Source organism: Bos taurus, chromosome 2 (assembly GCF_002263795.3).
Source record: "Bos taurus isolate L1 Dominette 01449 registration number 42190680 breed Hereford chromosome 2, ARS-UCD2.0, whole genome shotgun sequence".
Taxonomy (NCBI): domain Eukaryota; kingdom Metazoa; phylum Chordata; class Mammalia; order Artiodactyla; family Bovidae; genus Bos; species Bos taurus.
In genome coordinates this window covers 94869191-94881239 of record NC_037329.1, presented here as the reverse complement: position 1 = coordinate 94881239, position 12049 = coordinate 94869191, and the positions used below count along the sequence as shown (strand labels likewise).

The 12049-nt window shown below is 40.1% G+C and overlaps 1 protein-coding gene across 6 annotated transcripts in view; it reads right to left on the bottom strand.

Annotated features, from left to right (window-relative positions):
- The window catches only part of ADAM23 (ADAM metallopeptidase domain 23), a 197422-nt gene that overhangs the window by 27156 nt on the left and 158217 nt on the right, over positions 1-12049 (bottom strand). For all 6 annotated transcript variants that reach the window (XM_005202734.5, XM_005202736.5, XM_005202733.5 and 3 more), the window contains 4 exon segments: positions 9972-10022; positions 9247-9310; positions 7895-8000; positions 950-1069 (listed from right to left, as the gene is read on the bottom strand). In XM_005202734.5, the coding sequence (XP_005202791.1) occupies positions 950-1069; positions 7895-8000; positions 9247-9310; positions 9972-10022 (341 nt within the window).

The following is a 12049-nucleotide window of genomic DNA, read 5'->3' as shown; positions in this document are numbered from 1 at the left end:
TATTTAGGGATGATTCTAAATCTTACATTCACCTATGTAAGATGAAGTTTTGCTATTTGGGGGATACTAAAGATAAACATTACATATCCTGAGGGCAATTTGTAGGGGGAATCCCAAAAGTGTTTTGGGCAATGGACATTATCATTTGAATGAGAGCATAGCATCTTAGAATTACAACTCCTTTAATGGGAACAATATTATTTAAAATATAATATGACTCCCAGTGTTAAAAAAAACAAGTCTTGTATCTTCTGTGCCTTGTACTCACAGATACTTGGATATAAAATGATTGACTAGAGCTATAAATATTTTAGTATATACTTTCTATGGGCTTCCCTGGTGGCTCAGATGGTAAAGAATCCACATGCAATGTGAGAGACCTGGGTTTGATCCCTCAGTTGGGAAGATTCCCTGGAGAAGGGAATTGTTACCCACTCCACTATTCTTGCCTGGAGAATTCCATGGACAGAGGAGCCTGGTGGGCTACAGTCCATGGGGTCGCAAAGAGGTGGACACGACTGAGCAACTTTCAGTTTCACTTCACTATACTTTCTATATGTGATTAGGTTTCAATTAATCTTCTAAACCAAGCACATAGAGTATAGCTTAAATTCTCTTTTGTCACAAAAAATAAAACATACAATGTTCAAACAGTGACATATTTTAATGCTCAAAACTTTAATCATATTCAAAATGAATATCATAAAATTCTACTTTTAAAATTATAAATACAAAGAATGTCTCCCTACTAATAACTGGCATAATCTTTAAGCAAATACAATGTCCAAATTGATATATAACTTTGTTTTTTAAATGCCTTTCAATACACAAAGTGATAATAAAATCTAAGTTGTTATTTCTCTCATGAAAAATAGAAATATTTCCCTTGACTTTTTTCTAATTTGTAATTCTCATGATTCATTAGGCTTGCCAACATTTACTGTGTTACCTGCAGTCAATCACCCGGCCTTGGTGGTAGAAGGAAGTTGGGATGATCTCACCCTGAAGTTGACCGATACGTGGCGCTCGAGTAAGGTTGGTGCAGAGTAAAAATCCACAGAACACATCACTGAACATATTAAACAAAAAGGAACAAGACAGGAGGAATCACTGAAAAAATCAAAATTATTTGGTCCACAAATATTTAAAAATGGGAAATATTCCCTTTCCTTCTAAATGAAAACATTTGTTTAGATACTGTTGGTTGGTAAACTGCACCCCCCCACCCCACCGCCCCGCTTCCTAAAAGGATCAAAGCTTGTGTAAGGTAGTAAAGTAACCAGCTCTGAGAGATGGCTCATGACTGGTGTCAGAACCTATCATGACACCCTCATTCTCTACACCCAGTTACTGAGCCATGCCTCCTTCCCATGCTCCTAGAGCTAAGAGTGGCCCTTGGAATGTTGAGATGTGAAGAAAAGCCCAATAGGGAGTTGCTGGGGAGAATTTTATGCTCTGGACAGGCTTTTAGAGCCTGACACGGAGAAGGTCTTTTGTTGCTACCCCTGCTTCCTGCTTTTGAATGCGGAACTTTGGCATTCAGCTTGCAATCGTGAATTCACATGTAAAGATACAAAGTGAACATGCTAAGTAATACAGAGAAGAGAGACAGAAATCATCTGGGTCCTTGGTGACATTGTTAAATGACTCACTCACCATGAGGACACCTACCTCCACAGTATTTGTTAAGTAAACAATGAACTCCTTAAAAAATGTGCAAAGAATTGAAGTGGCATATCACACACATACAATCCATCTCCAGTAAATGCATGAAAATGTACTATTCCATTCATAAATGCAAATTAAAGCCACAATAATAAAGCCATTCACAGTCAGCAGAATACATAAAAAGTCTGATGACACCAAGTGTTAGTGAGAATACAGTACAGTGCAACAAAATGCTCTTATACAAATTATCAATGGTAGCATTTACTAGCAGAGAAGGCAACGGCACCCCACTCCAGTACTCCTGCCTGGAAAATCCCATGGATAGAGGAGCCTGGTAGGCTGCGGTCCATGGGGTCACAAAGAGTTGGACATGACTGAGTAACTTCACTTTCACTTTTCACTTTCATGCATTGGAGAAGGAAATGGCAACCCACTCCAGTGTTCTTGCCTGGAGAATCCCAGGGACAGGGCAGCCTGGTGGGCTGCGGTCTATGGTGTCGCACAGAGTTGGACACGACTGAAGTGACTTAGCAGCAGCAGCATTTACTAGCACAACCATTTTAGAAAATAGTGTCACACCATCTAGTGACACTGAGAATATATATCCCCTATGACTTGGCAATTTTTCTTCCAGGAATGGACTTAGAAAAATATGTACAAATGAGAACTAAGTTACATGTACCAGAATGTTCACAATAGCATGATTCCTAATAGCCAAGACATGGAAACAATCTAAATGTCTGTCAACACAAAACGGAGAAGGTATATACCTATAAATATGAATGAAAATGAAATAAAAGAATAATAAATATGAATCTACGGCTACACACACCATGGAAAACTCTCAAAATAATGAACTTAAGAAGCAAAATACAAAATAATACATGAAACATGATTCCTTTTATATAAAGCTACCAAAATTTTAGGCAAAGTAAACTGTTTAGGGCTGATAACTTGACCAGTATATGTCTAAAGAAAACTAAGAAAGCAACTGCCATAAAATTGAGGACAACAGTACCTTCAGGAGAGAGACAGGGGTTGTGAGAGTGAAGAATACATCCTGGGATGCACTGTTTCTTGATTCATAGAGGGGTTACATGAAAGTTCACTTTGCATTTATTTGGCAAAATGTATATTTGTGTGTGTGTATATACATATATATGTGTATGTGTGTGTGTGTGTGTGTGTATTTCCATGTTCAAGGTCAGGAGAGGCGGCAGCGAGGAGATACCCCTCGTCCAAGGTAAGAGAAACCCAAGTAAGACGGTAGCTGTTGCAAGAGGGCATCAGAGGGCAGACACACTGAAATCATAATCAAAGAAAACTAGTCAATCTAATCACACTAGGACCACAGCCTTGTCTAACTCAATGAAACTAAGCCATGCCCTGTGGGGCCACCCAAGATGGGCAGGCATGGTAGAGAGGTCTGACAGAATGTGGTCCACTGGAGAAGGGAATGGCAAACCACTTCAGTATTCTTGCCTTGAGAACCACATGAACAGTATGAAAAGGCAAAATGATAGGATACTGAAAGAGAAACCCCAGGTCAGTAGGTGCCCAATATGCTACTGGAGATCAGTGGAGGAATAACTCCAGAAAGAATGAAGGGATGGAGCCAAAGCAAAAATAATACCCAGTTGTGGATGTGACTGGTGATAGAAGCAAGGTCCGATGCTGTAAAGAGCAATATTGCATAGGAACCTGGAATATCAGGTCCATGAATCAAGGCAAATTGGAAGTGGTCAAACAGGAGATGGCAAGAGTGAACATCGACATTCTAGGAATCAGTGAACTCAAATGGACTGGAATGGGTGAATTTAACTCAGATGACCATTATATCTACTACTGCGGGCAAGAGTCCCTTAGAAGAAATGGAGTAGCCATCATGGTCAACAAAAGAGTCCGAAATGCAGTACTTGGATGCAATCTCAAAAATGACAGAATGATCTCTGTTCGTCTCCAAGGCAAACCATTTAATATCACAGTAATCCAAGTCTAAGCCCCAACCAGTAACGCTGAAGAAACTGAAGTTGAACGGCTCTATGAAGACCTACAAGACCTTTTAGAACTAACACCCAAAAAAGATGTCCTTTTCATTATAGGGGACTGGAATGCAAAAGTAGGAAGTCAAGAAACACCTGGAGTAACAGGCAAATTTGGCCTTGGAATACGGAATGAAGCAGGGCAAAGACTAATAGAGTTTTGCCAGGAAAATGCACTGGTCGTAGCAAACACCCTCTTCCAACAACACAAGAGAAGACTCTGCTGCTGCTGCTGCTGCTAAGTCGCTTCAGTCGTGTCCGACTCTGTGTGACCCCATAGATGGCAGCCCACCAGGCTCCCCCGTCCCTGGGATTCTCCAGGAAAGAACACTGGAGTGGGTTGCCATTTCCTTCTCCAATGCATGAAAGCGAAAAGTGAAGGTGAAGTCGCTCAGTCGAGCTCGACTCTTAGCGACCCCATGGACTGCAGCCTACCAGGCTCCTCCGTCCATGGGATTTTCCAGGCAAGAGCACTGGAGTGGGGTGCCATTGCCTTCTCCGAGAGAAGACTCTACACATGGACATCACCAGATGGTCAACACCAAAATCAGACTGATTATATTCTTTGCAGCCAAAGATGGAGAAGCTCTATACAGTCAACAAAAACTAGACCAGGAGCTGACTGTGGCTCAGATCATGAACTCCTCATTGCCAAATTCAGACTTAAATTGAAGAAAGTAGGGAAAACCACTAGAGCATTTGGGTATGACCTAAATCAAATCCCTTATGATTATACAGTGGAAATGAGAAACAGATTTAAGGGACTAGATCTGATAGATAGAGTGTCTGATGAACTATGGGTGGAGGTTCGTGACATTGTACAAGAGACAGGGATCAAGACCATCCCCATGGAAAAGAAATGCAAAAAAGCAAAATGGCTGTCTGAGGAGGCCTTACAAATACCTGTGACAAGAAGAGAAGCGAAAAGCAAAGGAGAAAAGGAAAGATATAAGTATCTGAATGCAGAGTTCCAAAGAACAGCAAGGAGAGATAAGAAAGCCTTCCTCAGCGATCAGTGCAAAGAAATAGAGGAAAACAACAGAATGGGAAAGACTAGAGATCTCTTCAAGAAAATTAGAGATACCAAGGGAACATTTCATGCAAAGATGGGCTCGATAAAGGACAGAAATGGTATGGACCTAAGAGAAACAGAAGATATTAAGAAGAGGGGGCAAGAATTTTGTACAGAAGAACTGTACAAAAAAGATCTTCATGACCAAGATAATCACGATGTGGTGTGATCACTCACCTAGAGCCAGACATCCTGGAATGTGAAGTCAAGTGGGCCTTAGAAAGCATCACTACGAACAAAGCTAGTGGAGGTGATGGATTTCAAGTTGAGCTATTTCAAATCCTGAAAGATGATGCTGTGAAAGTGCTGCACTCAATATGCCAGCAAATTTGGAAAACTCAGCAGTGGTCACAGGACTGGAAAAGGTCAGTTTTCATTCCAGGCCCAAGGAAAGGCAATGCCAAAGAATGCTCAAACTACCGCACAATTGCATGCATCTCACACGCTAGTAAAGTAATGCTCAAAATTCTCCAAGCCAGGTTTCAGCAATACATGAACCGTGAACTTCCAGATGTTCAAGCTGGTTTTAGAAAAGGCAGAGGAACCAGAGATCAAACTGCCAACATCTGCTGGATCAGCGAAAAAGCAAGAGAGTTCCAGGAAGACATCTATTTCTGCTTTATTGACTATGCCAAAGCCTTTGACTGTGTGGGTCACAATAAACTGTGGAAAATTCTTCAAGAGATGGGAATACCAGACCACCTGACCTGCCTCTTGAGAAACCTGTATGCAGGTCAGGAAGCAACAGTTAGAACTGGACATGGAACAACAGACTGGTTCCAAATAGGAAAAGGAGTCCGTCAAGGCTGTATATTATCACCCTGCTTATTTAACTTCTATGAAGAGTACATCATGAGAAACGCTGGGCTGGAAGTAGCACAAGATGGAATCAAGATTGCCAGGAGAAATATCAATAATCTCAGATATGCAGATGACACCACCCTTATGGCAGAAAGTGAAGAGGAACTGAAAAGCCTCTTGATAAAAGTGAAAGCGGAGAGTGAAAAAGTTGGCTTAAAGCTTAACATTCAGAAAACTAAGATCATGGCATCCCGTCCCATCACTTCATGGGAAATAGATGGGGCAACAGTGGAAACAGTGGCAGACTTTATTTTGGGGGGCTCCAAAATCACTACAGATGGTGACTGCAGCCATGAAATTAAAAGACGCTTACTCCTTGGAAGAAAAGTTATGACCAACCTAGATAGCATATTAAAAAGCAGAGACATTACTTTGCCGACAAAGGTCCGTCTAGTCAAGGCTATGGTTTTTCCTGTGGTCATGTATGGATGTGAGAGTTGGACTGTGAAAAAGGCTGAGCGCTGAAGAATTGATGCTTTTGAACTGTGGTGTTGGAGAAGACTCTTGAGAGTCCCTTGGCCTGCAAGGAGATCCAACCAGTCCATTCTGAAGGAGATCAGCCCTGGGATTTCTTTGGAAGGAATGATGCTAAAGCTGAAACTCCGGTACTTTGGCCACCTCATGCAAAGAGTTGACTCATTGGAAAAGACTCTGATGCTGGGAGGGATTGGGGGCAGGAGGAGAAGGGGACGACAGAGGATGAGATGGCTGGATGGCATCACTGACTCAATGGACATGAGTCTGGGTGAACTCCGGGAGTTGGTGATGGACAGGGAGGCCTGGCATGCTGCGATTCATGGGATCCCAAAGAGTCGGACACGACTGAGCGACTGAACTGAACTGAACTGATATTTGTATATTAATCACTTTTCTGTTTCTATATTTCTCAATTTTTTTAAGTTAAAAAAATACATTTATTTTCCTTAACTCACTGGTGGCTGGATATTCTATTGCCAGATATTTGAAAGCTGTCTTCTACAATGATCTAAAGCAATGCCTCCCAACTTTCTGAAGTCACAGAGGCACAGAGAAATGATCAGATTTGTCTGTGACATTGACTTAATGAATGAAGCCATAGACATCCAACCCCATAGGTTCTGACTAGTTTAGACTCCACTTCCTCCGTGGAACCTCAGAGACTGAACATCTCAAAACTTCTATAACTCAGTCACGAGACATCAGATTGGAAGCTCTGTTCTGTTATTTTGGTTTAATTTTAAAGAAGTCAAAGATTTTTTGCCTCCTAAGGCCTCATCCACCATCAAAGATTACATACAACTGCCAAGTTTCAAAAAGTACATTAGAGACCATTAATTAGATAAACAAAACTTCCCTTAAATCCTCGATCTGCTTCACAATGGGAGAAGAATCCCCATTGTTATGGAAGGAGAATGGAGGAGTTTGGTCTATCACATAATGATCCCAGAGACCCAAGTCAATGAGTTAACCTTAAAAAACTATTAAATTGCAATTTTAACTTTCCTCAACAAATCAAGGGAAAATATTACCAATGTGCTCTGAAGGTATCTCATTTCCTGAGTAAAGAGTCCTCAATAGGCACTGACTAGATACTTTTTGGCTTCCCTCATAGTTCAGTTGGTAAAGAATAAGTCTGCAATGCAGGAGACCCCAGTTCGATTCCTGGGTTAGGAAGATCCCCTGGAAAAGGGAAAGGCTACCCACTCCAGTATTCTGGCCTGGAGAATTCCATGGACTGTATAGTCCATAGGGTCACAAACACTGGGACACAACTGAGCGACTTTAACTTTCAGATACTTTTTAGAAGGGAAAATAAAACCTGAATGCAGATATTAGCTATTTAATCAAATCAAATCGTGTTACATTTGAAAAATAATCAAATGTATGTTATTTCATTTTAAATGGCCCCCAAAATATAGACAGTCTACATCTTTTGCTTGCAGAATTCCTTATACTAGCACATTCATAGGCTTTTTGAAAGCAAAAGTAGAAAATCAAAACCCACGATTAATTTAAAATACCTTAGCAAAATATCTCTTCCAAACAAGCTTCAAGTAAAATACAGCATGTGAGAACTTTCCTGAAGTTTACAGAAATGGTGTGTCTGTGCCACACAAACAGTTTAGTTCATAGTCATTTGCTTCTAGATATACGATCTTTTAAATTCATACTCTAAAATTTTAAGTAGTCAATTTATTAAAAAATCAATAACATTTATTTTGTGCTCCCTGCACCAAGTCCACCCATTATGCGCCCAGAGACGGCCACTCACTGCTTGCTGCACTGGATCCATCGGTCTCCATCCTTCCCACAGTTGCCCTTCTCGGTGCCTTCCGTATTCAGCTTTTCATAACAGAATTTGTCAGACCCTGAAGCCTCTTTTGGAGACGAGCAAGAAAACAGAATTACTTTTAGTTTTTTTTGTTATCCATAACCAGTACTGTGCCAGTAAATCTTAATAACTGTTGCTCCAGAAAAAGGAACAAATTCCTAATTTGTAGCACTTACCCATTTCCATGGTGTAAATCTCCACAGTGTAATACATGGCTAATTTTAAACTAAGAATGTGATGTCAATCAGCTTCTAAAATTCCTGAAAATTTCACCCATGGCTCTTGCAAGGTAAGACAGAACAGCTCAAACACACCGTTCTTTTTTAACTTGGGAGACAAATTTATTCCCAATTCTTATTGGTGGGTTTGAGGAGGGGAAGTAGGATTAATCATCAGCAGGAATTAGTGAAGTGACACCAAAAAAACTAATAAACATTCTTAACCCTGCTTTCTATTAGTATCAGGAAGCATTATAAAATCTGAGCTTGCTGAAATTTTGTTGGCATGTGGATTTTGATATTTCAACTTTTTTGAAAGACAAATATACCTCTATTATCTTTCCCTTGTCAAAACTGAACCACTGAAAGTAAATCTTTCAGTTAAATGATATTTGCCAAACACTAAATCACTTGTGCATGAGTCCTAGTCCCCTTTGGGTGCCTTCTTTTCCTGGTAGGTGACCCAGTCTTTGCCAGCAAGACAGAGCCACTTCTCTCTCTTCCAGTCTGGACCTCATTAACTGAAATTCACTGGCAAGACAATGAAAATGTCAGGAAGAGAATATAAGTACTGACACGTAGGGAACATACTGAGAAAATGACCATGTTCCCAAATCTCTGTCTGTATATCAGGAAGTACTTGTGTTTCACTTCAAACTGAGATAATCAATTACAGAATTAAAAAAAAAATAAAAAAGCCTGGTACTTTCCTAGGATAAAAGAATGGAAAGCTACCTTGAAGTGGTGAATGTTAAATCCAAGGTATAAAGAAAATTACCCAAGTGGATTGATAATAGGCATGACCACCGCACTCAACCCAATCTTAGCAAGTGGGTGTGCCATCCGTTCTGTCTCAGCCACAATCACTGAATAGTGATGTTCAGTTCTGATGACAAGTCTTCAACGTCAGCAGGTGTTTGCTGTGGCTATGTGACTATGATTCACCATTCTCTTCAGGCTTTTCTAGTTTTTTTTTTTTTTTTCTTGTTTTAATCACTCCCAATCAGCAAGACTGGCAGCAAAGAATACTAAGAGAAACCTGAGTGAGACCACCAAGCAGGAAACATGACCTACTTGTTCCCCAGATGTACTGACACTGGTTGTCCCGGGTCTTGCACTCCCCATCGTAGCAGCGGCCCTGAGGGCAGAATGCATGTTGTAAGGTACAAGGAGCTGGTCCCATTTCCCCCCAGATTCTCAGTGCAAGGTCTCCTTATCATTGTTTTAGACAAAGTTGGGTTTTTTGGGGTACCCTAGTATTTTCACAATGAAAATAAAACTCACAAACATCTTAAGAGACACAGAAGAATGAAAATTAAAATCTAAAACACAGAACAGACCTCACTGTACAGCTCAAGTCCAACTAATCATCTAAAATTTTATGGAAAACAAAAATGGGTACATTTCTTTGAGTGACACCAAAATGATTTTTAGGTTTTTTTGTATGTGAATGGTTAGGTCATAACATAGCTTCAGGAAAAAAAAGCATTACCATATATTACCATATTTTCCCATAATAGGCTAAAATGATTAAAGATAGTTACAACTCCATAAGTTAGATCTCTAATTCTTCAGCCATTACTTTTTTTCCCCACACTCTCAATCTGGACAGTTTGCACCCAGAGATAAATATATTTAGTATTTTATATGATATGAAACAACTCTGAGTTAGAAGACCAATGCAATAATTTCCTGTTGTTTGAGCTGCAATTTGCCATCAAAATTACATTCATCCAAAAAAAAACCCTGAAAACTGAGCTTTTCACAAAATCCCAGTTAAAACCTGTGGCCCAGCATACCTGATTTTGATTGCATGCATATCCATCTTGCTTATGAAGATTTGGTGGGCACTGAAAAATACATTTTTAGTTAACATTCAATATGTGAAGTACTTTCAGATTATTTGCACAATACATTAAAGTGCAAAAAAATTTAAGGATGATTTTATTACTATTTGTAAATTGTGTGCTATACATCATTCATATCAGTAAAGTTTGAAATAAATGTAAAAAAAAAATACAACTTATAATTAGAAAAACACGAGTAAACAGCTAATCCAAATTTATTCTTCAGTCATTGGTAAAAATGAATCAATCAGTCAAAGCAGTGGGTGCTTCTTATGTTTGTTTTCCATGAGACGCACTAGAATAATTCACGTTCACTTGCCTACAAAGTTCAAAATAGAAGGGATTAAAATGGACAATGAAGGGAACAAATCAGCTTGTTACACAGGAGTGGATACGTTCAGGAACTAATTTACAAGACCTCGTTCAGCTCTATGAAAATGTCAGATCTGCATGTGACACCCATGACAGTCACCTCCATGCCACATTACTGAAAAAGAAATAACCAGCCCTTCAATAAAAGTGCTATATCTCCACTACATTTCTGACCTCTCAAACTATAGACTTGTTAAAACAACTGTGACGTGATAGTTCTTTCTTTTTCCAGGTCTATTTATCAAATAGTTTTTTTTTAAGTACATTTCAATTTTCCCTAACATTATCCTGGATAATTCATATTTTTACTCTCTCTTCATCTTATTTATCACATTTAAGAGAGCTAAAAAAAAAAAAAAAAGTTCAAGTCAAAGGCTCTGCTACAGCATTCAAAACAAATACTAAAAGGGGAAAAAAACCGCCCCCCCACAGTTGCAGTAAGTGAATAAGAAACACAGCAATACCCTGTGAGGTCCTCCCTTGATTTTCACCTTCTCAGTAAATGACAGTCCCACTCTCCCAGTTGCCCAGGCCCCAAAACAGGGAGTCATCCTGTGTTCCTCTCTTTTATTCACACTCTCTTTCTAGTCCATCAACAAATCCTGGTAGCAATATCTTCAAATATAATTACAATCTGACCACTCTCCTCCATCTCCACCGCTAACAGCTGGTCAAACCCAAAACTATCTTCTCATCTAATGATGCAACCACCTCCAACCAATTTCCCTTCATCCTCTCTAGTCTCCTTATAGGTGACAGAGCTACCAGAGTGTCCCTTTAAAAACCTAAACCACATCATGTTGCTCTTCTGCTAATGGCTTCCCAGTCTACTCACTGGTCTTCCAAATTCGTGATCTGCTCCCTACCTGACCTCATCCCTACCTGACCTCACATGAATGTACCAGCCACGCTGTCAACCCATGGTCTTTGTTCTTGCTCTTCTTCCAAGCTTTCCCGCAGATTTCCGCCCAGCTTGTTCTCTCAATTCTTTTAGGACTTTGCCTGAACATCAGCATCTCAGAGAAGCCTTCTTTATGTCCTCCAAAACCATAAACTCCTCCCCCATTTTAGCATCCTCTGCTCCCCATTCACTGTTTTACTTATCACCAAACTTTCACCTATTTCTCTGCTCAGTCAGTTCAGTTGTTCAGTTGTATCCGACTCTTCACGACCCCATGGACTGCAGCACGCCAGTCTTCCCTGTCCATCACCAAATTTCGGAGCTTGCTCATACTCATGTCCATCAAGTCGGTGATGCCATCCAACCATCTCATCCTCTGTCGTCCCCTTCTCCTCCTGCCTTCAATCTTTCCCAGCATCAGGGTCTCTTCCAATGAGTCAGTTCTTTGTATAGGGTAGCCAAAGTATTGGAATTTCAACTTCAGCATCAGTCCTTCCAATGAATATTCAGGACTGATTTCCTTTAGGATTGACTGGTTTGATCTCCCTGAAGTCTAAGGGACTCTCAAGAGTCTTCTCCAACACCACAGTTCAAAAGCATCAAATGTTTGGCACTCAGCTTTCTTTATAGTTCAACTCTCACATCCATACATGACTACTGGAAAAACCATAGCTTTGACTAGATGGAAGTTGGTTGATAAAGTAATGTCTCTGCTTTTTAATATGCTGTTTAGGTTGGTCATAGCCTTTCTTCCAAG